Source organism: Ambystoma mexicanum, chromosome 4p (assembly GCF_040938575.1).
Source record: "Ambystoma mexicanum isolate Mex_15411 chromosome 4p, UKY_AmexF1_1, whole genome shotgun sequence".
Taxonomy (NCBI): domain Eukaryota; kingdom Metazoa; phylum Chordata; class Amphibia; order Caudata; family Ambystomatidae; genus Ambystoma; species Ambystoma mexicanum.
This window is the reverse complement of record NC_090927.1, coordinates 300,747,520-300,775,093: the sequence shown is the minus strand read 5'-3', so window position 1 is coordinate 300,775,093 and position 27,574 is coordinate 300,747,520. Positions and strand designations below refer to the sequence as shown.

The window sequence follows — 27,574 nt, the reverse complement described above, 5'->3', positions numbered from 1 at the left end:
CTCATGACTGAGTGGTAGCGGCTGAGGCGTTGCCTGAGGGCAAAGAGGAAACTGCCCGAGCGGCCTTGGCACCTCGAGTACCTTTGTTTCCACCTCTAGCACTCTTACGATGGCCTCTTTGACTGCTAGCACCTCTCGCTTTACTGAAGGACGAGTAATAGCGAAAGGAACCTCCCCTCCATTGCTGTCCGCTACGACGAAAAGGCGGAGGTTGGCGAACTGCAGCGCCCAACGACTTCGCTGCAGCTTTGGAGGTCTGCAACCTCTCAAGGCTCTCGTCAGCCTTGCTGCCAAAAAGGTGTTCACCGTCAAAGGGCATGTTGAGGAGCCGGGACTGCACATCAGGAGCGAACCCAGACTTCCTCAACCACGCAAACCTGCGCATTAAGGTGCTCGCCGCCATGGACCGGCTGACACAATCCGCCAAGTCCAAACCCGACTGAACGGCCTCACACATGGCATCCTTGCCATCCTGAACCATAGCAAGGAAACCATCCCGTTCGTCCCCTTCGGGAATATGATCAGCCGCTAATGCAACACAGTTCCACAGAGTGTGTGTGAAACGAGACAAGGCACATATGGAGTTGGCCGCCTGAAGCGCCATACCCCCAGAAGAAAACTTTCTTCGCCCAGCCGTCAAAACGTTTGTCGTCCCTATCCGGAGGGATGGTAGGATACGACGCCTGCTTTGCCGGGGCCGTAGCCGCCTGCACCACCAAACTCTCCGGGGTGGGGTGCCTAGACAAGTAGCAGGGGTCGCTACTGGCTGGACGGTATTTTCGCGACAAAGACTTGCCCACTGCCGGGAGACTCTCCGGAGCAGTCCAAGCCGCCGCCGCCCTTCTCTGCAAAGCCATATGAAAAGGCAAAACCGGGTCAGTGGGTGGACCGAGATCAAGGAAGTCCGTGAGATCATCCTGAACGAACTCCCCTGGGGGAGCTGACCAACCCAAGTACTCGGTAACCCGAGACATAAGGCGCCAATATGACGAATCGGCATGAGTGCCAGGCTCCGGCCAACAAAACTCCACCTCCGGAGAGGTGTCCAGTCCACTGGCATCATGCAGTGACTGCCTCAGGTCATCAAACTGACTATGGCCCGAGATAAGGCCATCTGGAACCGTAACCGGAACCAGGCCGCCATCAGAGCCTTCATCACCCTCTGAAATGTACTCCAGGCGGGGAGAGGAAGACCTCTGCGGACCAAAGCAGTGCTGGACCTTAGCCATAGCCTTTTTAGGGGCAAACCGCGTGCCACGGGGGCCCTCCGACACCATCACCTCGAAAGGCGTCGAGGGCGCCGAGCGAGTCGGCGTCGACAGAAAAGGCGTCGACGTCAGCTGCAACACCTCCAGCATCTGCGGCGTCGACACAGTCCTCGAAGCCGGAGCTCCGAGCGTGTCTCTAGACAACCTGGGCACCGACGACCCCCTCGAAGACGGAACCTTGTGAGAAATTGTCGACCACCTCGGCACCACAGGCGTCGACGTCTTCTTCGAAGACGGCACAGGATCACGCCGTCTCGAGCGCGTCGAGGACCTGGAACGGGCATGGCGAGAACGGCTACCCTTGTCCGAGCGGGACCTCTCCCACGAGCCGTGCCGACCACCCGAGCCCGAAGGCGTACGGGCGGTGTCTCTCGACCGGTGCCGACCAACCCCACTCGGAGGCGCAGACGGACCGGTGCCCTGCGATTCCAGAATCGCTAGCATCTGCTTCCCGAAGGTAGCCCATTCCTCTGGTGTCGCTCGGAAGAGGACGGGGAAGGCGACCTATGCCGGCACTTCCTGGAATGCCTAGAAGAGGCGGAGGAGTGGCGAGACCGACTCCTGGAAGGAGACCCACCGGACTTCCGAGGACGACGCAGAGAGTCACCCCTCGAGTCATCGGTCGAAAGCCCCGCAGACCTCGACTTCCGGGGCTTAGACACCTGGCCTACCGACAGTTTCTTCTTGCGTTCCCACAAGGCCTTCGCAGTGAGCGACTGGCAGTCGACACAGTCGTCCGTATCGTGGGCCTCCCCGAGGCACCAGAGGTAGGTGTTGTGCGAGTCCGTGACCAAGATCTTGGACCCACAGTCCCCGCAGTTCTTGAAGCCCAGACGCGGGGTCGAAGATGAGAAAGACATCGCCACGAACAGGTCTTCACACCAACCGAACAGGTTCAACGAACCGAGAATAGAAAACTGCAACTCCAACGAGTCGAGGCATACCGAGATTCACGAAGCGAACACGAAGTTAAAAAACGGAACTGAGGCTATGGGCGTTGTGCGTCCTACTTATCACATCGGGTGACGTCGGCCGTCGGAGGAGGTCCTCGGGGACGGCGCATCGACGCAGGACGCAGACGCCAAAGATTTTCCGAAGCAGCACAGCTGTGGACATTACCTGTCATAGATATGGAATACGTCGGAGGACCCAATCCCCTCGAATGGAGGGATTGAATTCCTCACAACACCTTAAACTACCATCATATATTGGTGGCAGAATCCTAGATTGGGTGGCCTCCCATGGTTTAACGTTGGGCAACATTAAAGTGAATCCTTGCCCGTGGTCCGACCACTTCATCATCCTTTTTCAGCTTCCCAGGATAACGCCTCCTGAAAAAAAGAGGAACTCTGCGGTGAAGACTTTGTGTCACAATTAGCATAAACTGACCCTGTCTGCCAAGAGTCCATTCTTCACCCCAGTAGTGGACAATCTCTTGCTTTGACTCTGCTTCAAAACTTGCATCAACCTATGATAAAATGAAGTCCTTGGCGGTGAACAGCCTTGCACCATTGAAACAAAGGCTGGTAGATCCACCAGGGGACCACTCCGGTGGCAATAGTGCGAGGTACAAATGTACTTTAACATAACAAAGATGTCTAAACTGTGGTATTCCTGAGATATCCATGAATTCAAATCTCTGAAAGATAAGGCGTTTAAGAGATGGCGTAAGTCCCTCTCTCTGCAGGACAAGGATTGTTACACATCAGCAGTCAAGACTCTGGCTATCTGTGTGGCTAAAAGAATAAAGGGAGCCTCTTCAAACTCGAGGGAATTGTTTAAGAGAACTATAGGACAGTTGCCATGCTCTTCCTCGCTTACGAAAGATGCCGATTGGTGTTTGGGCATTCATAATTCTATGCGACTTAAGGTGGAGAATGTCAAAAGAGATAACTGTTAATTTTAGCTTCCTGTTGGATAATGCTCCTGCATTGAGCACAGAAAAACGAACTGCTAATTTCCCTGGTTTGGTCTTCTATGAAGTGACTGATGTGGTAGTCTTGGACACGCTCAAAAAAGTGAAGCCAACTAAATTGTATGCAAAAAAAAATCCATACTGGTATGGGGAGTAACAAACTGTAGTGCGCCAAGCTCTCTTAGATTAAGACGGTTAACTGCAGCAGATGCAACACAAGAGGCTCCCCTAAGCCCCCACAAATATTATACGCAAGACAAATGGAAAGTGTGTTGCTGAACAGCGCGAAAAACTCTGTAGTCAAAATATCCAATTGTCAATTAGATTTCAGTTCAGTTCTGTATGTATTCCAGAATCCAATTATGATCCAATAATCAAAAAAGTGCATGATGGTTTTATTATTATTATTTTTTAAACAACTTTATTTAATTTCCATGAGCATATATCAGACATGTGTGCATCAGTGTTCTTTATCGTCTGTAAACTCATGTAATGGTAACCAAGTGTTCATATATTTTGAGTAGGAACCATGGGATATTGCCGTCACTTTTTCCATGGCCATTACTCCCCAGTCTCACCCACCACATGGCCACCACTGGTCCTTGCTTCCATGCCTGCGCCACTGTCATTCTGGCCGCACTCAGCATGTGGGTGATAAGCACAGCCGTGGGCCCAGAGTTCGCGTAGCATCCCTCGACTGCCTCTCCCAGTAAAACAACAAGCGTGCCAAAGGGAAGCTGCACCCCTGTTATTTCTTTGATACGACTCAAGACCTCCTTCCAGGAGATCTCTGCAACCATTCGGTCGTCCTCAAGGCCTGGCATGTATCGTAAAGCAGTCCTAGTGCAGGAAGTACTGCTCTGAATAATCTGACGTGTTTCGACCACTCGGTCATCCTCAAGGCCTGGCATGTATCCTAACCACCATGCACTTTTTAGGATGATTGGATCATAATTGGATTCTGGAATACATACAGAACTAAACTCTAATTGACAACTGGATATTTTGACTACAGAGTTTTTTGCGCTGTTCAGCAACACACTTTCCATTTGTCTTACCAACTAATTGTATGGGTGACATCTGCCCTGCGGCTATTGTCAAATCATGTGCCTGCCTTCTTGCCCTTTTGATCACTAAATTTGTTAATTTATCTTTCACTGAAAGTTATGTTCCTACTATTAAACATGCTTGGATCTCCCACTTGCTAAAAAAAAAAAAAAAAAGAGAAAACTCCTTTGATCCAAAACTGGCTGACAACTACCGCCCCATAACCAAAATGCTATCCCTTTTGAAAATTCTGGACAAGATTGCCCACAAACAAATTCAAGATTTTCTTGGCAGTTATAATATCTTAGGCCCAAAACAGTCAGGGTTCAGAAGCCATCATAGTGTGGAATCTACCTTGTTGGACCTAAAAACAAACATCCTGCAATACCTTGATGAAGGACAGACCTGTCTTCTGATGTGTCTGGACCTGACTGTGGCACTTGATCTAGTGGATCATGCTACACTGGTCACCGGGCTTCATGTATCTGCAGCTTTTTCCAACAAAGCTTTGCGTTGGGTTCTGTCTTTCTTGTCCGATCGACTAGCCAGAGTTCATTGTGAGGAGGTGACTGCAGCGGGCTTTGTGCTTCCCTGTGGTGTTCCACAGGGATGATGTAGGACCCACACGCTTTTTCATATTTTCACTCTGCCTCTTTGAATTGTTTGAATCAAAAGGTGTAATTCACTCAAACTATGCAGATGACACCCAGTGTCTTATTCCCCTTACGGGTAATTATGCAGATGACTGCATGACAATCAATACCACCTACAATCTTCTAATCTATAATCTTATACATGGGTAGATGCTACTTATTGGTTTAGCACTTAACTCTAAAACTGAGATTATGATTGTGGGCACTGCATATAAGCTTCATAATTTGGACCCTACATATCAAACTTTCAAAGTGGATGAATGTTCTCTTAAATCTCTACCTAAAGTCAAGACCCTAGGAGTTGTCCTGGATCAAGAGAGGAGTATGAAAGCTCATGTTAGCCATCTTGTTTCATGCTCCTCTTACTATTTTAAGCTCCTAGCTCAAATCCGCCCTTTTCTTGATAGGACTTGTTGTGCCACTTTGGCTCATGCCATTATTGGGTCACATCTAGATTATTGTTCAAGCTTACTGCAGGGCCCAGTGCTGGAGAAACTACAGTGTCTGGTACTTGGATCTTTATTATTCCTCCGAGAATAGCCAGGATTTTAGTTTTTTTCGGTAGGCCCAGTAGGCAGTCTCATTTCTAATGTTGGGTGGCAGTGAATTCCAGAGTTTGGCTGCTAGGACTGGGAAACTCTTACCCCCTGTTTTTTTCTAATTTGTATCTTGGTACCAGTATTTGTTTCAGCCGGGCGGCTCTGGTGGGTCTGTTTTATTGGGTCCTGGTGAATTTACAAGTATTTAGGGGCTTTGTTTGCTAAACACTTGTGGGTTAAGCATAGTGTTTTGAAGGCTATTCTGTTCTTGACTGAGAGCCAATGGACTGATTATCTAGTAGGAGTAATGTGGTTAGCTCTTAACGCGTTATTTTGTAGTACTTGTAATTTGTTAAGGTTGGAGGACCTTGTGCCAATGTATAGGGCATTGCAGTAATCCAGTCTTGATAGTATCAAGGCTCTGGCAAGTGTGATGCAGCTAGCCAGGGAGAGAAAAGGTCTGAAGGCAGTGATCAGTTTGGCTGTATACACCACTGAGGAAGCTGTAGCATTGATTTGTTTAGTTAGCGAGAGTGTTGAGTCCAGGTAGATACCTTAAATTTTGACTTCATTAGCAACTATGATATTAATGCTGTCAATATGGAAAGATATGAACTGTTCTGGCAGTTTGTTTGGGTGATTCTGAGATCCGATCAATAGTAACTAGAAGTGTCCGGTGACAAATAAGGAGAGTACTATGGGGCTGAAACAGGCAAGTTTAATATATATATATATTAGGTATATTATATCATATGAGGAGGAGGGAGACAACGAGCATCTGCCAAGGCCAGCAGCTGTTGTCGTTCAATCTACATTCCACATTCTTTATCCGCACTTCTTCTCTCGGCACGCTCTAAGTCTCTCTTTCGCTCAGCTGGCTGATGAGTGCTGCATGAACGTTCTGCAGAGATGAGCTTCTGCCGGCAGCTGTAAACTACTATGCAACAAGGATATTACATAACTCAGTTTTATCGTCGTTAAGACAAAGGCCATGAGTGGCCACCCAGGCCTGAATAATGTGGTATATTTCACTCAAGAGGTTAGAGACAGAATCATAGCAACCTAAGAGTTATATGAGTATTTGGGTGTCATTTGCGTAGTTAGTGTAGGTGACACCCAAACTGTCAAGGTAGTCAAATAGTGGCTTTGTAAAAATATTATACAAAGTAGGTGAAACAAAAGATCCTTGGGGAACTCCACAAAACAGGCAACAAGTCGGGCATAGCCGTCGGGGCGAAAACTCTCATTGTTCTATTAGAGAGAAATGATTTCATCCAGGATGTAGCTTTAGCGGAGAAGTGTGCCGCTGAGGTCAAATGTTTACACAGGATATTTCGTAACCTTTGAATTGCACACTCCTGCCGCTTTGGGAAGAGTCCCGTCAACCTTTACTCTCTGCAGGGATGGCTCCCAACAAGGCACACATTGATATCTAACAATTCTAGCCTTCTACTGACCCCAAAGGCTAAACTCTCTATTGTGCTGGATAGATGCTTTCCAATAGCATGCCTTTGGAATGCATTGCTACTGGATTGGAGGTCCTGTTCAACTCTGGTAGTCTTTAAGCGCAGACTCAAGAAATTCTTGTTTGAATGAATCTAAGTCACTTCTGACTGCTAGTCCCTTTTGTTTTATTTGTATGTACGTCGTTGTCTGTGCTTCCATGCCCAAGAGCCTTGTTCCAGCGCGCTATAAATAAAATATACAAATGATGTGAGGGAGCAAACTAATGGGTTAAGGGCCAGTCAAAAACAAGTACTTGCAAGCCGATCCAGTTCGAGATGCACACCAGAGGCCCGATGCACTTGAAGGCTAGCACAAGCAGAAGCAGGATCCAAGCTGCCCAGTTATAGAAACGAGGCAAGCAAAAGTTGAACAACAGACTAAACAACAACACCACATCACTGGTAAAGTTGTCCAGCTTCATTCCCTTTTCCAGGTTTTTTTTCATGCCTTCTGTTGTGGGTCCGTCCAACCGCACCGAGGCACGGGAATGCTGACGTGCTGGTGCTAGTAACATCAACTCCAAGCGCTCCTGGGACATGTAGTCCAAGTAGTCAGGTGCAATAGAAGACGCCAGGTGAGCCTAGCGGGAGCCCATCTCCAGGGATGAAACGTGCCAGGGTTTCCTACACCTACATAGGGTTCCATGTGATCATAAGAAATCAAATAATGCAAACAATATTGATTTTTGTTTTTAAATTTGAGGGTCCCTCACCCCAAGCCTCCCTGTTTCCCTAGCTTAATTACCCCACCATAACAACCTCCCCGCACCCACACACCACATATATACTTTTAAGAGTTATTTAGGGTTTGTTATAAAAGTCATTTGTTATGGTCAATGCCTTAACATCACTGTATACCCTACAGAGAAGCCATATCTGCTGTTATTTTATGAAAATGTTCGGTTATGTGACCTCAGTTGAACTTAATCCTTTAGCTTTGTTGTGTTGGAATAAAGACCCTTGAACCATGCAGCATGGCTTTGAATAGTCTGTTGATGCCTTGGTTCCGACAGTTCCCAGAGCCAAACTACACCAAGGACAACATTGCTCATACAGAAGTAGAATAGTACAAACTAGGGAGACCAGCACATTCTGAAACTAAGTGTGACAATGTCTGTGTCAGCAGTGAGCTGCATCCCAGGAGTGAGGGAGCTGTTGCCAGGAGAGCTGCCCCTGGACCGGTGGAAGTCTTACTGAGCGCAAAGGGTCTCCCGGAAGAGGGACATTGTTAGAGTTTCCTTGCCGACAACGTCCAGTGGACACGCTCTCCATTGCTGCCTTCGGCTGTAACCTGAAGCGCTTGTTTGGCTCCGGCGGCGGCTGCCTACCTGTTTATGGTCACTCTCGGGCATTCTGTTCACCGGACCTTCGCGTCCTAAGACCCAGAGTCACCTCCAGGGATTCACATGGCAGTATGGCAACCTGGTACGAGGAAGTGGACGGGGCTATAAGGGGTGTTTGCAGAGCAGTACATGATATCGGTTGTGATAGGCAATTGGCAATGCTCCCCTCCCATAAAACCGGTAACTGACCCGACAACTAAGCGCGAGACGTTCTACTCTTTGCAGCACACACGTCAAGTCGAGAGAGTGGAAGAGAACAAGTAGCGCTGGGCATAGGAAAATTAGCAGGACTCATCAAGAAGACCACCCCTACCGTAGGAATCGAATAGAGGATTAGAAGCCAGAGACTGACGCACGTTTTCTGAGTGAACTGGTTATCCTCTACCCTACAAACTGTTCAATAAACTTTATACTTTTGGTTAAAGCAAATCTGACTACCATCATTCTTTCACACTAAGGCACGCTGTAGGCCTTTACAGAGGATGCTAGACTTTTCTAATCAAGAGTTCTTCCCAAAGAGTAGAATTTCTACATTAAAAAAAAAACAATTTAGTGACCATCTATAGGATGAAGTGTCAAGCCTGAATTTTCAATAGTCTCAAAGTACCATAATATAGGTATCTGCATATGGGATACATTACTCACCGTAGTCGTATTTCTGGTGCTTATATCAGCTTAGATTCACATACTCTGCATAGTCCGACATCTAGTAGTAGTCGCAGAGTATTACAAGATTTGTTTTTCGAAACTTGAAAATGGACATCGACAGGGGGGGGTTAGTAATACTATCCGTAGTGTGATGTGTACTGTACTGTACCCATGGTCCTTCACGTCTTGTGGTCCCTCAGATTGATTGTTTCTGACATGAGGTTGCATGAATTCTAGTGCGAATGAGGTTGCATGAATTCTAGTGCGAATACGGATGTAATCAAGCAGAACAGTGATAACCTAGAAAAAACATCTATGCGCCTTCTACTCCGGTAGGGGAGGAAGGGTGGGAACATGTGAATCTAAGCAGATACAAGCACCAGAAATACGATTACGTATTCGTAAGCTCTTTTGGAGCTTGTGGATCTGCTTAGATCACATGCTTTGCATAGTTTAGCGAGAAGTCTCTGGAGAAGGAAGTGAGAAGGTACAGCAGAGATGTTTTAGAACCGCTTGTCCCACCTGTGAATCTGCTTTAGAGTGCGCATCAATGCAATAATGCTGTGTGAACGTATCGACTGAACTCCATGTAGCAGCTTTACAAATGGCGTCTAGACGGACGTTTGCAATGAAAGTTAAGGTAGCTCCTGTACCTCTGGTAGAGTGAGCCCTGGGGGAGAAGGTAAGACATTTTTGGATCGGGAATAGCAGAGCTGTATGCACCTGACTATCCATCTGGAGATGGTGTTTTTTGATATGCGATTGCCCCCTTCCCCAGGTGCTATTGAAAAAAGAGTTGATCTGTTTTCCTTAGAGGTTTAGTTTTGTTCACATAGTATAAGTCCGCCCTCCATACATCAGGTGTATGGAGGGTTCTCTCGGCTGAGTTAGATGGATTTTGAAAGACTGTAGGAAGTTCTATGGATTGATTAACATGGAACTTTGATATATACTTGGGCGAAAACCTAGGATGCATTCGGAAGACAACCTTGTCCTTGCGTATTATGAAGAATGGGTCGTGTACGGACAAAAACTGTAGCTTACTGACTCGTCTTAAAGAGGCGATGGCTACTAGGAATGCAGTTTTGTTAGGTGTTTTAGGCTGACCTTGTGCATAGGCTCAAAGGCTCAAAGGGTGGAGCCATGAGCTTGGAGAGCACAACATTAACATACCAACCCAGATTTCTCTGAATAGTTCATCCACAGGGCGTTCCCCCTTGACCCTGGTTGGGGAAACCTGGACGCGAAGTGTGGGCATTGTGCGTTTAGGCTTGTGGTGAACAAGGCTAATGGTGGGTGACCCCATTGTGAGAATATTCTGTCTAGGATATCTCTGTCGAGTTGCCATTCGTGTTCTTCTGGTAGAGGCTATCTGCTTAGGGTGTCTGCCAGAGAAAGGAGTTCCTCTGGCACATTTTGAGAGGTTAGGAACATGTTGCGCTTGAGTGCCCACTTCCATATTTTTGGAGATAGCTTGCACAGACTGAGTGTGCTTCCCTGCTTGTTTAGATAGAACATGACAGTGGTGCTGTCTGTAAAGAATTGCACTGTCTGATCTGCAAGATGTTGCTGAAAGGCCTGAAGAGCCTTAAAGACAGCCAAATGTTCTAGAAGTTGATATGTCTTTGGGCTGTAGCACCTTTCCACTGGCCATGGGCTGTGTTGAGTGGTAAAGTAAGTGAGCCCCGCATCCGGCAAGTGAGGCGTCTGTAGTTAGGATTGCTTGTGCTGGTGGAACACGGAAGGGTTTTCCTTTTAGCAGGTTGTCCCTGGACCACCAGCAAAGAGCCTGTACCAGTGTTAGTGAAATAAACACTAGATTGTCCCACTCACCGCTTGCCTGAGACCATTGTTTTGCTAACCATTCCTGCATTGGGCGCATGCGCAGGCATGCGTGTGGAACCAAGTGAATGCAAGAGGCCTTCATCCAGAGCAAGAGCATTGCTTTGTGTACAGTTATCTGGCGACCGGTCTTGTAGTGAGGTACTAGCAACAGCATATTTTGTACTCTCTCATTTGACGCGCAAGCCAGCTCCTCTTTTGTCTTTAGAATAACCCCTAGAAATGGTTATATCTGGCTGCGGACTAGGATTGATTTATTGTTGATGGAGAAGCCCAGATTGAAAAGATGGTCGACTGTCTCTTGTGTATTTTGTTTGCAAATTTGAGGAGAGATTCCCCTGTAATTAGCCAGTCGTCCAGGTAAGGGCATACTGGGATGGACTTTCTGTGCAGGTGTGCTGCCACTACTACGAGCACCTTTGTGAATACTATTGGCGCTGCCGAAGGGGAGTACCTTGAACTGGTAGTGAACTCCTGCAATCTTGAAACAAACATTTTCTGTGCGCAGGGAGCACTGAAATATGAAATAATGCATCTTTCATATCCAATGTTGCCATGTAGTCCCCCCGGTTTTAGGAGGGGGATTGCATCTTGGAGTGTGGTCATGCAAAACCTTTGGGGTTTGACATATTTGTTCGCAGGGCGCAGATCTAGTACTGGGCGCACAGAAAGGTCTTTCTTCGGCACAAGAAAGTAATACCCGTGTTTACCTGATTTGTTGGGACAATCTCTATGGTGTCCTTTTCCAGCAGTGCCTTTACTTCGTCCAACAATATGCGCTTTTCTTCTGGCATCTTTTTCCTCTGTCTTGGCGGGCGATTGGGTGTTTTTTTTTTAACAGTTCGATACAATACCCATCTGCCACGGTGTACAACAGCGATTTTTCTGACGTTATCCCCTCCCATGTGTGTGTGAAGTGTGAAATTCAGCCTCCTACTGGAGTGGCATGGGAGGGACCGGTAGCGGAGCATCATTGTTTGGGAAGGGTGAAGCCTCTCCCGGGTGAGGTTCTGCCTCTTCCTCGCGTCCTTTTATTTCCTCTTTGAAAATTGGAAGAGGAAGTTTGTCCTTGCGATGGGCCTCAAGATGAAGACGGTCTTTCCTGAGTATAGCCAGATGAGCGTTGAGCACCCTCACCCCAAAAACTTCTTGAGTTTGAGGAGCCCCGTTGTAGGTAGCGCTTGTTTGTCAAGTGACCATGGGATTTAAGAGTGTCATATTCCTCCTTCGCACTCCCGAGGGTATCTTCCGACAGCCTTACTGAAAAGTACATTAGGTTCCACCAGCATGTTAAGGAGGGTGACCCGAGTCTCCAACTTAAAACCAGACTGCCTGAGCAAGGCGTGGCTCTTGATCAGCGTGCCTTCTGCAGTGATGCGTCCTGCATTCTCTGCTGCATTTAGATTATTTTTGAGGATGCGATTTGATACCATCTTGCCCACTGCAATAGTACTTAACAACTGCGACTTTAGGAGTTCTGGGACAGCTTCAATTTGACGTTCCAGGTCATCCTATTTGTGGCAGCCGTAACTAGCTAGAAGCATAGTGTTTTTTGCGATTCTGGCTCAGTATACCACTGAGGAGGTAACTTTTCTCCTGAATGTATAGATTTTCCTGATTTCCTGGTCTGGTGGGGCCCCAGCCGATGCCAGGGGAGTGCCCGCCCTCTTTCTGGTAGTGGAGACCACCAGTGAATCAGGTTTTAGTTGAACCCTAATATACAGAGGGCCAGTGAGTGCTGGCCTTAATAGTTTCTCTATTCTGGGATTAACTGCCCTTGTGCCACTAGGCGCAAGTAGGGAGGGTTGTATAAGTCTTTAAACAGAGTGTAGAAGTGGAATAAACTGAGTGGCTCACTTTCTGTCTCCCAGAATATCCTCCACAAAGTCCTTGTCGACTTGTGCCTCTTGAGTGTCAATATTAAAATGTTGTGCAGACTTCAACAGCAGTTAAATATATTGTAGTTGGTTATCAACAGGAGAATCTGCTACCAGCTGGTCTTGGTGGTCTTGCCACTGTATGACTTGGATATTGTCATCATCATAGAATTGATCCAGACTATAAAGATCCCCTTGAGAGCCAAGGTCTTGAGACCCTGTGAGATCCTCATTGTACATGTCCAGAGATGGGTCTTGGTAGGTGGAGGCCAGGGTGCCTAGAGCAGGGGTGCTAGGCTGTGGCTCAAGACAAGGTTCTTTGGCAGGGGGTTGTTGTGTTGAGGCCCCTGGCTGTGAGGCATCTCTAAGAGACGTTAGTTTTTTTTTTTTTTTTAAAATATATTTTTATTGTTTTTTTCAAGAAACATACAACCAGTATCATCAACACGACATTCAATTAAATATCCGCAATAATTCCCATTCCCTCCCTCCCCAAGTGAACCCGGACCGGGGTTACGCAGTCTGCTGCTGGCATTAGGGTGAGCCCGGGCTGTCCGGGTCCTCACCAGAGGTGCTGGCTTCCTTAGGACTGAACAGGGCCGTCGTGAGGGCAATCCACTGCAGGAGGTCCTCCGAGTCATTTATTTTTTGCTGTCTTTGCGCCAGCTCCCAGGCCCCGGTTTCAGCCACAGTCCATCTGCGAAGGTCCTCCCACCATGTTACAAGTTTAGGGGCTCTGGGACACTTCCAGGCCATTGCGATGCGCCTTTTAGCGAGGATGTACATCAAATCTTTGAGCCTGTTGAGAGATTTGTTTTTTTTCCCTCGTGGGTACGAGCCCAATAGACATGCCTTGGGGGATTGCACGTCTAGCGTTATGTCCTCCTCTGCTACCTTGGTCTGAATTTGCGACCAGAAGGTTCGTATGTTCGGGCAGGCCCAAAACATGTGGGTCAGGGAGGCCGCAGGTTCTTGGCACTTGGGGCACCGCACCACACCAGCGCCATTGAATCTCGAGATGACAGCTGGGGTAAGGTAGGCCCTATGGATGATGTAAAATTGGATAAGTTGAAATCGGGCATTCCTAGAGACCTTTTTGTGATAGTGTGTTATTGTTTCCCACTCCGTGTCGCCAAATAGTGTGTTCAGCTCGGCCTCCCATTTGCTCTTGCACGTGAGTTCGCTATGTGTGGTGTTGTCAATTAGGATCTCATAAAGCCTAGAGGTTTCGTGTCCCCCTTCTGCCACACCTATCAGGTTCTCTATGGCCTCGTGTCCGGCGCATTGGGATTCTGCATCCGGCCATCGCCTCCTAAGTCTGTCCAGCACCGCCCCGTATAGAAGGAACTGACCCAGTGGGACCCCAGTCAATTCGTGCAGCTCGGGAAATGTGTGGATGCCCTGGTCATCCACCAGATCGCCCAGAGTGGCGACGCCAGAGGGCTCCCATATATTCCGGATCGCCCTCCGGTCTTCCGGCCTAGTGAACATGATGGCGGCTATAGGGATCTGTGGGGAGTAAGGGTCGGACAGCTTGACCAACTTGCAGGCCCGACTCCAAATTTGGGTGCCTAGGCGGATGAGGTGCGCGTCCAGCGTTTTGGGCATTGGTCCGATCCAGAGGAGGTCCCTGAGCAGCCATGGTGCGTCTGGGGGCTGCAATAGGCGTGTGTCCGTCATGGCATCATCAGCCATCCACTGGATCACGTGCTTAAGCTGGGCCGCTATGTAGTAGAGCTCAAAGTTAGGTGTGTTCAGGCCTCCCCTCTCGTACGGTCTTTGAGTAATGTCTAGGGCAACTCTGTGCCTCCCCTCCCGCCATAAGAGTTTCCTACATAGCATGGCCAGGTCTTTGAAAAAACGCTGGGGGATGTTGTAGGGGACGTTGGTGAAGAAGTGTAGGAGACGGGGGAGTGCTACCATTTTAAGGAGTCCCGCCCTACCAGCCATCGAAAGGGGCAGTTTGCACCATAGGTCGATTGATTTAGCCAGTCCCTCCTTAGCCCTGCCCGTGTTCAGAACATGTTCGGTCTCAGGGTCCCGGTGGATCACGACGCCCAGATATTTGAACGTAGTGGGTTCCCATTTAAGGGCCAAAGGGGGGAGGTGTTCTTCCTTGGTTCCACTAAGTGCAGCCAGGGGGAATAAGCAAGACTTGCTGTGGTTAATCTGGACCCCTGTACATCTGTGGAACCCGTCTAGGGTTTCCAGGATGTAGGGGAGAAGGTGTTCGGGATCCCTCAGGTAGAGGAGCATGTCATCCGCATACATGGAGACAAGGTGGTTCACACCATTTATCGTTATTCCCCCGTCACCGTATTCCTGCCTAAGGTATGCTGCCACTGGTTCAATCGCTAAGATGTAAAGTAGAGGGGATAGGGGGCACCCTTGTCGAGTGCCCCTGGCCAGGCTCCATTTTTCAGAAAAAGTGTTGTTGGTACGCACTCTGGCGGTGGGGTTGGTGTAAATGAGTTTTACCCAGTTCAAAAAAGCCGTTCCGATCCCCATCTTTGCTAAGGTGGCATAAAGCCATGTCCATCGGACCGAATCAAAGGCTTTAGAGGCGTCGAGGGACACAACTGCATATTTACCGGGCATGCCGTTTGTGCTGTGTATCACGTGGTGCAGCCTTCGCAGGTTCTCGGACATAGAGCGACCCTGCATGTAGCCCGTCTGATCCTGGTGTATGAGGTATGGGACGGCTGCACGAAGCCTTCTGGCCAGTAATGCGGTGAGGATTTTGTTGTCTACATTCAACATGGATAGTGGGCGGTATGAGCCGCAGTCAGAGCTGTCCTTGTCGGGCTTAAGTAGGGGGATGATGGTGGCTTCAATCATGGTGTCGGGGAGGTGGCCTATGTCATACGCCTCGTTATATACTTTGGACAACAGGGGGGCCAGTATATCCTCATAGGCCTTATAAAATTCGCTCGGGAGACCGTCCGGTCCCGGCGTTTTACCCGAGGGCAATGACCTAATGGTGGCTGTGACCTCGTCGGGGGTGACGGGGGCTCCGAGGGGATCTGCCAAGTGGTCCTCCAGGCATGGGAGCCAGATGGCGTCTAGGGCGTCCTCGATCGCGTGGTCAGGGGGCGGGGCTGGATCGGAGTAAAGGGTTTGGTAATATTGTTTGAACGCTGCATTGATACCCACTTGCGTGTGGAGGGTCAGGCCGTCTGTATTACGAATGGAGCAAATGGGGTATCTGGGGGTTTCTCGTTTATAAAGCCATGCAAGAAGCTTCCCGGGTTTATCGCCCAGGGCATGATTCCTCTCCGTGAATTTAGTATAGCTCAACTTCCCCAGCGTCTCCCAGTGTGTTAGGCATGTTTGTTTAAGATCAATCATCTTTTGCAAGTGGGCGGGATCAGGGGACGGGGTGGCTTCGAGATCTTGGAGTTCAGTCTCAGCGTGCGCTAGCAGGGACGTGACGGATTTTAGGGCCCCTCCAGCCGCGGCTATCATTTCCCCCCTAGTTACCACCTTGTAGGCTTCCCAGGCTGTGCCTAAGTATCTGACGCTATCAATGTTGGTCTGCCAGTAATGTGTGGAACCCTCCCTGATTTGTTCGCTGAAGGCTTTGTCCAACAGCGCTTCGCTTCTCAATTTCCACGTGGGGATGGGGGGCCTGGGCGTCGTGGTCACCCACGAGGTCATCAAAGGGGAATGGTCTGAAAGTACCCTGGCTAGGTACTGCGTGTCCTCAAATCCCGCCACATGCTCTTCGCTAATGAACAGGCAGTCTATCCTGGTATGGACCTTATGTGGGGGGGAGTAAAAGGAGTAGCCTCTGGTTTCGGGGTTTTGCACTCTCCACAGGTCTTTCAGGGCATATTGCTGCGTGAGGGCGTTCAATATCTTGGCGGGTGGGGAGGGGTCCCCGTGTTTACCATCCGACCTGTCTATGCAAGGGTTCAGGGTACAGTTATTGTCACCTCCCCATATCGTTATGCATTCATCACTCGGGGTCAGCCGAGCGTACAGCGAGCGAAAGAAAACAGTGGCATCATGATTCGGGGCATAGGTGCAAATCAGGCGGACGTCCCTCCCCTCTATGGTGCCCTGAACCAGGGCCATCCTACCTTCATTGTCCGTTTTGGTGTGGGTCAGCTTGACTGGGACAGAGGGGGCGATCCATATCAAGACGCCTCTGGCGTAGGTGGAGTAGGGGGAGCCCACTAGGGTGCCCCGCCAGACCTTGGCCAACGCTGCAAGCTTAGGGCCACATAAGTGGGTCTCCTGAAGGAGGGCGATTCCGACCCTGTGGCGTTTCATGTAGGCGTGGATGCGTCGCTGTTTGATATAGCTGTTTAGCCCCCTGACGTTCCAGGACATGACTCTGATCCTCTCAGCCATGGTCTGTGTGTGGTCGTGCGGCTGTGGGAAGCGTGAGGTTGAGGGGTTTGACGAACCTGGTCGTCCTGGTTGCAATTCTGCTGCGCTTGGTCCCGGTCCGGTTTGTGTCCAATTCAAACTGCAATCCCAACTTGGGGTTCGAACCCCCACAAACAACAACGTCTAACTTAACAAAAAACACAACTTCAAACATAACACGTCTAGCGAGGTTGCCCTTGCTCTGACATCCCCGTTTCTGCCCCATCAGACCAGGGTCTTCCGGTGCCCTACGGGCGGGTGAACTCACCCAAAGTATCCTGGGGTTAGGAAGGGGGCTGCCTCCGAAGGTGTTGTCAGGAGGTGCGCCACGACCGGCGCGGCTCCGGTTCCATCAGTGTCGCCACGACTATTGTCATATGAATGTACAATCGGCGACTGCAGTCAATGAGTGGAGAAGTTCCTATGTTGCGGGCGGCTAGGGCCCGCGCTGCTTCCGTTCGATGTCCGGGATCTGTTCTCTGTCCATCCATTCGCAGGCCTCTGCTGGGTTATCAAACAAGTGGGCCTTGTTGTTGCGCAGGACCTTGAGTCTAGCCGGGTAGAGGAGTAGATAGCGCAGGCCTGCTTCCTTGAGTCTCGCCTTGGTGTGGTGGAACTGGGCCCTGCTCCTTTGAACCTGCAGGGTGTAGTCAGGGTAGATTGCTATCTTTGCGGCGTCCCTCTGTATGGATCCGCCCATCCTGGTGAAGGCCAAAATGGATTCCCTGTCCCTATAGTTGAGGACTTTGGCTATTATGGGTCTTGGTGGGGTCCCCGGTGGGGGCCTCCTGGCTAAGGAGCGATGGGCTCTTTCAATAGTGAAGCCCTGCGACAGTTTCCCGGCCCCAATTTCCTGTATGAGCAGGTTCTCGACGTAGTTGGTAGGGTCGTTGCCCTCGATGCCCTCGGGCAGGCCGATAATTCTGATATTGTTTCTGCGGGCCCTTCCTTCGGCCTCCTCAGCCCTGTCCTCTAGGTTCTTCACTTTCTGCGCCAAAATGTCTACATCCTTTAAAAGTTGAGTTTTGGCATCGGTATTGTCTCGGACTTGGATCTCGAGAGCGTCCGTTCTGCCGGTGATAGAGCGCACATCCTGCCTCAGTAAATTCAGGTCGATCGCAACCGCATCAATCTTGTCCTCCATAGTTTTCTGGAGTGTCTTGATGGCCTCTAGCAGTTGGGAGTTAGCTGGCTCGGGTCTCGCGGCGCCCGGCACCTCCACAGGGGCAGAAGCCTCCGCGGGTCCGATCGCTCCAGCGGCCGCGAAGGACTCCATGGTAGTTTGGCGGTGTCTGCTTCGGGCGCCCTTAGTGGTCATGTCCTATCTTCGTGGTCCGTCAGGCCTCGGCAGGCACTACACAGTCTGTGTCCGATGGCGCCGTGCTGGGGATGCTTCGTGGGGGGGGTTGTGCGTCGGCCGCCCGCCGGGCTGCACCAGTGGGCCGCTCAGCAGGGCCCGGTGAGGGTGTAGTTAAGGCCGCATCAGGCGCTCCCCCCTCCGTCTCCTCGCTGCTCTTCTTCGGGACACAGGAGCACAGGTCTCAGCTTAGGCAATCTCTGCCACTTCAGATCGAGTTCCATAAAGGCTGGCCCCTTGCGGGTTCCTCCCGGTCGGTCACAGGGCTCCGCTACAGCGTCAGGCTGGGCATCGTCATGGCCGCCATTTTCTGTCCTCGTACGACGTTCCGTTTCTTTTTGATGGTGCGGGCCCTCAGAGGGTCGTGAGGCTCCCAAACTTCGTCAACAGGCGGAACACTCCTTCACACGACCTATATTCTGTTTTCAAGTGGCTGCAGTCAAGTTTAAGCGGTAGTTGGTGGCGGATCCATAATCGTATCGAGCGGAGCTGCGCCGAACACGTCCTTCCTACATGGCGGTTAGCCACGCCCCTTCTAAGAGACGTTAGTTGTTCTGGATGCCTGTCCATAAAGTCCACAAAACATTACATCCTTTTAAAAATGTTATTAGAAATTGTTGGGGTTCCAAGATGGCGGCGTGAAGGGGAAGACGCACTGCCCGGAGCTCCCGTCCCGAATCTGTAGCCCAGCACTGTAAAGCACTCGAAACTGAGTAATTGCCCTCCCCGGGATCCGTTGCGGGGGTGCGGGAGAGCGGGAGCCAGAGGAGCCCCTACGTCCGCCCTGGAAAAGCCGTTGAAGGAGGAATTTCAGCGTCAGCCCTCGGAGCTGCTGCCGTAGTACGGCGGCTGTGGGAGAGTGCGCAGGCCCGCCACTTAAAGCGGACTAGAGCTGCGATGGGGCTCACCCTGTCACTGGGGGCTGAGGCGGGCTCGGCCGCGCTTTGCTGGTAGGTGGAGGAGAGGAGCGGTGCCTTCCTAAGCCGGCAACCTGCTCTGTTGGTCTGGAGGACTTCGGCGCCGCGGCGGACAGGAGACGGCGCAGACCCCGGGCCCTGGAGGTGGTGCAGCGTGAGGTGGGCGGATCGCCGAGAAGAGCTTTCCTGTGAGGCGAGGGGGGGTCTGCTGGGGCGCAGAGCAGGCCCACCCTCGTGAAGATCGAGACGGACTGACGGATCTCCATGTATTGGAGGTCCCAAAGTGGGGTGGAGGTGAAACGAGGCCGGTGAGCCAGTGCGGTTGATCCTTACGGGAGAGACGTGGTGCCCGCCCTGTATTGGGCGTTCAATTAAGTGGGGGACTGCGGGGGACATGCTGTCAGGAGTGGTGGGGGACCCCGCAGCGCCTCTGGAGGTGCCCCTGGGCCCCGCAGCGGCGCCATTCAGGAATTTTGCTGGTGGGAGGGAGGAAGAGTCCCCAAGAGGAGCCGTTTTGTACACCTGCGCCCTCCATCAAAGCTAACTCCCACGGACTGGGACATTGGCGATACTGGAAGGGGAGCTGGAGGGGCCTTTTGGGGGGACCAACAGTGGCCAGTGTTGGTGGTCTGGAGGGCCCAGACCAAGCTCAACGGCGACCCCAATGATTACATTTTAAGCTGTGCTGACCCCCTAGGATCCCCAATTTAGTGAAGAAGCTTCTGCTCCGCCCGCCAGCTGTCAGCTACTGAGGCGACTTTGTTCTCCCGGTCGCGGCCCTGTGGGACACCAGAACCCGTGGAGTACAGTTCCGTAGCACGGACTTTGATAACCAGCAGAGGGAGACTCCGCGTCAGAGATATGTCTAGAAATAAGAATAACGACACTCCGGGCCCCTCCAGGATGGCAAAAAGAATTCAAGAGGGGTCTCTTGCCCAGATATGGGCCAGGGATCTGGACGAGTGGACACTTCGGGGACCTAAGGAAGTGTCCTCGGAAGTGGAGATGGATTTTAATCAGGATCCGCAGGACCTTCCCATCACCCGCTCAATGCTTAAGAGATAGTGGAGAAAATCACAGAAGCAGGGCAGAAACAAATGGGTGCGTTGAGGGAAGACCTGGCTGAAGGTTTGCAGGAGATCAAAAGAGTCCTCAATAAAATAGAAGAGAGGGTAGATACGAATGAAAGGGCCATACAAGATTTGTCGGAGGACGCGAGGAAAGTGGACGAGCTTCTGGAAACCCTGGCCACGGCCACGCATAATCTGGAACTGAGGGCCGAGGATCTGGAGAACAGATCCAGGTGGTCCAATATACATGTTAAATCCTTGCCAGAGTCTGTTCAGGATCAAGAGTTGGCTGAAACCATGAGGGCAATTTTTGGAGAGCTACTAGATGAATAAGAGAACACCGAGCTCAGATTCGACAGGATCCACGGAGTCGGGCCGAAACGCCAGGAACCGGGAGCTAGAGCGCAAGACGTCCTAGTGGCTTTCCATAATTACTCACAGAAAGAGAGGGTCCTGCAATCAGCCAGAAAGGTGGGCCATATCTCCCACAATGGAGTAGAAATTCAGTTGTTCCAAGATCACTCCCAAACCCCTCTGAATAGGAGACGGCGCATGGCTCCAATTCTGGTTAATCTAAGGGAAAAACAAATCAGATATAGATGGCTCCATCCATTCGCACTCTACTTCATATGGCAGGGGAAAAAAATCACAAAATTACGACATGCGAGAAGGGACTAATACTTCTAGGTCTGGATGACAATACAGCGCCGCCTAGTGTGTCGCCGAGTGGGCGAGGGGCCCCCTGCAAGCCTTGGGAATGGTCAGAGGTGGAGTCTAGGAAATCAAGGAAGGAACGAAAGCAGATGAACGGCGGTTCGCACATTCACACCCCTGCAGCAAGCCGGGGAGCCAGGCCGGGGAGATCATTCTGAAAGGAAGGACAATTAGGTTCTCTATTGAGCACGAACCTAGTATTAGTTCATATCCCTGGGGAGGGCTTACATTTACAGAAAATGAAGTGCTTGTCAATTATAGAAGGGTCGGGAGCTGCTAAAAGGGCGGGAAGCTAAGGGGAGGAGATGACAAACTGGCTTGGAATGGGAGTTCCTGCGTGGAGACGAACCGGGCTATTATTAGGGTCTGGCTCTCGGGTTTTATTGCAGAGGGGGACTGGGTGCCAGCTACATCCGCCCGGTGGGTGGGTATGGGGGGGGGGGGGGTAGTGGGCTGATCCATAGGTTGGGAATTAAGGAAGGCCTTCAGAGCCACAGGTCGAATCCAATTATCAGAAGTACGGGGTCACCTCCCTGTCAGAATTAAGGGTTCTCCTATAAGGATCCAATCAATGGGTTAGTATGGATCAACTTAAGATATTGTCCTTAAATGTCAATGGCTTAAATTCTCCTCTGAAGAGGAAAAAAGTTGAGATACCTCCGCGGGGAGTGCCCACAAATCACCACACTCCAGGAGACTCATATTCACTCAAGGGATGCATACAGAATCAAAATCTGGGGGTATAAAAGGTTGCTACAGGCTACCCAACCGAGTAAGAAAGGGTGAGTAATAGCAGCACTGAGGGACGGGCTAGATATGGAAATTAAATCCACACACAAAGATGAACAAGGAAGGTATCTGGCGATCCAGTTGGAGGGCAGGGGCAAACTTATTACTATTGCAACAATATGTGCACCTAATAACGGCCAAGACTCCTTTATTCAAAAGTCCCTAACTCGTCTTGGTAATTTTGCCAGAGGTAACATCATTTTAACGGGAGACTTCAACATGGCATGGAATCCCGCAATAGGCAGGAGTAGGGTCACATGGGGACAGCAGGCGGGTCCATCAGGAGACCTCAGGAGGAAAATGGGAGAGCTAGCCCTAATTGATGCATGGAGGGAAACCAAGGGCAGTACACCAGGGTATACATTTTACTCTTATGTGCACAAAACCCACTCCCGCATAGATTATATATGGCTGTCCTCCCCTTTACTGGGCTTCTTAACAGATATCAATATAGGGGCTATGTCACTCTCAAACCATGCACCAATGACCTTGTCTATTGCTAGGCCGCGAGGACCAATAGCCCAGTGGACATGGCGATACCCCACGCCACTCTTCCGAGATGTGGTATTGGTTAAGGAAATAGAGCAAGGCCTGTAGGAGTTTGTTGCCTATAACAGCTGGGAAGACATCGCCCCAGGTTTGGTGGGATGCCCTCAAGGCCACGATTCGGGGGAAGATTATAGCGATCAAGGCTAGGAGAGAACGAGAGCTGAGGCTTGAGGAAGAGAATCTGGGGCGTAAGCTTAAAGAGGCAATGTCCCAGATGGCTGTGAAACATACGAGGGCTGCTGAGTGGGAGGTCCGGGCACTCAGGGGACAGATCAATCTCATTCAAACGAGGGCAGCGGAACGTAATCTCCTACGCTTGCGTCAAAAATACTATGTTAAGACCAATAGATCTGACCGCCTGTTGGCAAAAATGCTAAAAAAGGAACAAAACGACAAAACCATTTTAAGAATTAGGGGAGAGGGAGACCGGATATTTACGCAAACCCACGAAATACAATGGGAATTTTGTAGATTTTACACCAATCTGTACTCCTCTGGTAACCCAGATCCGGCGACGCAAAAGGCCTACCTAGATCGAATTACACTTGTGGGGATAACCAGCGAGGACAGAGAAAGATTAGAAGAGGACATAACAACAGACGAGGTCAGGAAAGCTATTGCCTCGTTAGCAACAAACAAGTCTCCTGGGCCCGACGGCTTTGTGGCCGAATTCTATAAGTTGCAAAGAGTTTCTAATTCTGCACCTGACAAGACTGTTTAATCAGGTGGGTCCCACCAAGACTCTGCCTAGATCTATGGAGGAAGCGAAGGTCATGCTTATTCACAAGAAGGGGAAAGATCCCGAGACATGTGGATCCTATCGTCCGATCGCGTTAATAAACGTGGACGCTAAAATACATGCTAAGGTCCTCGCTGCCAGGCTGGCCAGGCTGTACTTGATCATGTCCAGAATAGTTGGGTCCGATCAGGCGGGATTCATTAAGGGCAGACAAACGGCAGCTATTGTACGGAGGATATCCCATCTGATAGAAAAAACACATCGGAAGCAGGTCCCTGCCCTCCTCCTTACAACTGACGCCGAAAAGGCCTTTGATCGGGTGGAGTGGAGTTTCCTCTTCGCCACGATGGAAAGGATGGGATTTGGACCCAAATATTTGGATAGGATTAAGGCCAATTATCAAGCCCCGACCCTTCGTTTGACAGTTAACGGTCAGGTATCCGAGCCGGTAATAGTAGAACAAGGCCCTAAACAGGGGTGCCCCCCTTCACCTTTGTTATACGCTTTACATCTAGAACCGTTCCTGTCTGCCGTGAGGGGAACAGCCTCGATATCGGGCATTCCTTTTGGGGGCAGGAGCATAAAGTGGCTGCTTTCGCAGATGATCATCTTTTCTCGCTGACATCTCCCGATCAGTCCCTGTGGGGACTTAGCGAGGAACTTGCCCAGTTTGGACAGGCTGCCAGATTGAGTGTAAATCCCAATAAGTCTGAAATACTCAGCCTTGGTCTCCCTACATCCACTGAACAACAGATCAGAGAGACATACGTATTTAGATGGGCAGGAGACAACATTAAATATTTGGGAGTGCGATTGACTAAAACCCTAGAGGGATTATACCAGGCCAATCTTCCGCCTCTACTGGAAATAATTAAATCGAAGCTAATAGATTGGGGTCCACTCTCAATCTAGTGGCTGGGGCGGGTGAATGTTTTAAAAATGGCGGTATTGCCACAGTTGCTCTACCTGTTTGCAGCTTTGGCGGTGGACATCCCGCGTAGCTTCTTCAAGTCCCTACAGAGGGCGACCTGCCGCTTCATTTGGAATCATAGACGGCCGAGAGTCTCTAACTCTCATGAAAACACTTACCTCTCTGGGGGGTATGGGTGTACCATACTTTAGGAACTATTACATTGCTGCGTAAATTAGGATACTTAGAGACTGGCAGAGGGACGACAGAAACAAACCTTGAAGGCCGATTGATAGGGCGGTGGTGGCGGGACATTTAGAAGGAATCCTATAGAAACCGAGGGAGGATAGAACCCCCCAAATGTATGCCAGTAAAATCACTTCGACACTGGGGCAAGCCTGGGACACCGCAGTGAAAGAGGCTCAGATTACCACCTTCAGTCCCCATATACACCGCTGTGGGAAACCCTCAATTTACTCCGGGCACAGATTCGCTAACATTTGGGAAGCGGTACCAAGGCGGGTGCAGGATGGTGAGGGATATGTTTGTAGATGGGAAGGTTAAAGACTTCGAGCGCTGCAAACTAGATTTTGACTTGGACGAGAGACAAAGATATGGTTACATGCAACTGCGTCACTGGTTGTCACATCCTACCCTGAAAACTGCTGGATCTCGTCCCCTGACCCATTTTGAAAAATACTTGGATACCCATTCCAGTGACAAGAGCCTGATGGCTAATATCTACGAGTATATTAAGGAGGGAGAAGATGTCCCCACCCGGCCCTACATGAAGCAGTGGGAACTGGCCGCGGGTAAAGGCACAGGGGATCAAGAGTGGCTGAGATTGTGGAGTCAGATTCCTAAGCTTACCAGATCTATACAGGTCCGGGAGACCTGGCTGAAGTTCATGTTTCAGTGGCACTTAACCCCGGTTAAATTACATAGGCTGTTCCCGAATCACTCCGAATTGTGCTGGAGGGACTGTGGAGGGGTGGCAACCTGGGCTCACATTTGGTGGGAATGCCCGAAACTGGAAGTATATTGGGGCTATATACGCCAAGCCACAACGCGGGTGCTGGGGGAAGTGGGAGGAGGTAATAGGGGTCTGGACATCCTTTGTGTGTATGAAACCCTGGAGGCTATTCCTACAACTTCTCTTCGCAAAATATATGTCTTAATGATGATGTTGACAGTAATGGTGGTCGCCCGTAGGTGGAAAACGAAAGTGCCCCCTCAGGAGAACGAGTGGATTGCCAAAATTTAGTCAGTAGTGTCCATGGAATGGCTCACCCACTAATTACAGAGTGCCCAGATGAAGTTCGCAACAGACTGGTCTACTTTGCGGTATTACCAAAATTGTTTGTTTACAATTGTTCGAATGAACAATTGACCGAATGTAAAGGGTCACAATTGACATATATATATATATATATATATATATATAGATATTGGGTTTTGGGGGGTTTGGCGTTGGGTGGGGGGTTGTGGAGGGTTCCCCCCACATATTTGTTACAATTGACCTTCACAATTCGGTCAATTGTGAAAAGGTCAATTGTAATTCGAACAGTTGTAAAACGAACAATTCGTATACAACCTACTTTGCTAGCATTTCTGGGCGTTGTCGAAAATAGGAGATGGTGTCCCAGAGCAATGACCCTGTTGGGCATTATAGATCCACCAGAGGACTCGGACCCATGAAAGGGACTGTTCATTAAGGGCCGGAACCCCGCTGGGATATGCAATGAATGTTGAAAGGACATATGAGCTCACCTGTGTGGTCATGCAGTGGGGGGGATGAATGAATTACCAACTACTTGATCAGGGTGGGGCAGGGGGGAGTGAGGGAAGGGGAGGGAGGGCAGGATTGGGTTTCGCTGTTTTTCAACGTTGATTGTTTGGTTTATAAAAAAAATGCTACTAAACACATGTTTAGAAAAAATATATAATAATTGTTCAGGAGTATAGTTGCACGAAGATGGGAAGCCTGGCATGGTAGGAGTGGGTTAGGAGGGAGCCTGGGTCTTGTGGTGCATAGCCCCCGAGAGTGTTTCTACTGAGGAGGAAGAAAGCACAGCCTGGGTGCTTTTGGAGGACAAAGGCATCGAGGATTTTGACTTTTTTGGTGACTTTGCTTTGAACAGGGCAGCACGGACGTGTTTTTGATAAATTCCTGCATTTTCGGCGTTTGTTTGGGAGACGCCAATGTGCCTTTCACGAACTGCTCTTCGGCATCTGAAAGGAGAGCCTTTTTGTGTGCGGTGCCCGAACCGACCTTGGGGTCTGGTTTCGGAGGCCTGTCTTGAGGCGAAAGTGTATGCGAGTCGGGGGCCCGCACATGGGGCTCCCGACGAACCCCGTTTGCCTTCGGTGTCACTAAAGACCCCAATACTGCCCTCGCTGGAGTCTCGTCATGTCGATGAAGGCCTCGGCCTGCACTGCGTGAGCGGCCCAGCGTTTGGTGCGTCGATCTTTTAGAGTTTTAGGTCGAAAATGTTTGCAGGAATGCCAAAGTTTTTCGGGGTGATTCCTAGGGAGACACTAATTGCACACTCAGTGACTGTCCTTCCACAGAAATACGGCAGGTAGGGCAAAATTTTAAGGGAGTTTTGTCCATTATTTATTAAAAGGGCAGTTTGGCAAGAAAAAGGGAACGGGGATGGCAGAATATGCATTCTCTAAAGAGGTCAGTATGAAGAACCAACCCCCTCTATCCCTACTGTATGGGCCGATGCCCTTAGAGGCCCGTGTAAGCCGCGTCTGGTCATCTATTCAGTAGTCGACGATTAAATTGTCCGTAGAAAGCCCTTGAACATTGTGTTGGCTGTGCAGCAAAAGCAGACAATACGGAAAGAAAGAAAAGTCTACTAGTAAACTTTCAACTAATCAAAGGCATCAGCCTGGAAAGGAACTCCGCAACTTGCAACTGACCACAATGGCGGAAGGAAATCTGAGGGACCTCGACACGTGAAGGACCATGGGTACAGTAGACATCACACTAGAGATAGTATTACTAACACGCCCAGTTGGCATCCATTTGAGTTTCTAAAACAAATCTTCTAATACTCTGCGACTACCACTAGATGTCGGACTATGCAGAGCATGTGATCTAAGCAGATCCACAAGCTCCAGAAATACATTTTCAACTATATAAAAAGGCAAACAATATAATTAAAATACAAACATGGATGAGAAGAATAATGAAATGTTTTACTAACCTGAAAGATAGCCACTCATGGTTTTATCAAGGCTGTTAAACTTTTGCCTATATTTTAACCGGGAAGACTGGGGAACTGCCCAATCCAAGGACCCAGTCTTAGGGGAGCTGCCAGTCAAGGATGCGGTAGATGATGAATTCGAACTAAAACGTTAGAAGAAAGTTAATTAATCAAAAAATCGTACATTATTTATCCTGTTACGTTCTAAATTAGCAGAGCTCTGTGTGTCACATTTTGCCATAATTATGGCTCAACTTTTTGGCTTAATTTCTCTTTCTGTTCCAGTTCCAATTTACTTTGTAC

General features: G+C 49.8%; 1 protein-coding gene across 7 annotated transcripts in view; it reads right to left on the bottom strand.

Moving 5' to 3' along the window:
- Positions 1 to 27,574, bottom strand: part of ITSN2 (intersectin 2) — a 2,589,317-nt gene that overhangs the window by 2,052,632 nt on the left and 509,111 nt on the right. For all 7 annotated transcript variants that reach the window (XM_069605851.1, XM_069605856.1, XM_069605854.1 and 4 more), the window contains one exon: positions 27,272 to 27,414. In XM_069605851.1, coding sequence (XP_069461952.1) covers positions 27,272 to 27,414 — 143 coding nt within the window. The remainder of the gene's footprint in view (positions 1 to 27,271; positions 27,415 to 27,574) is intronic.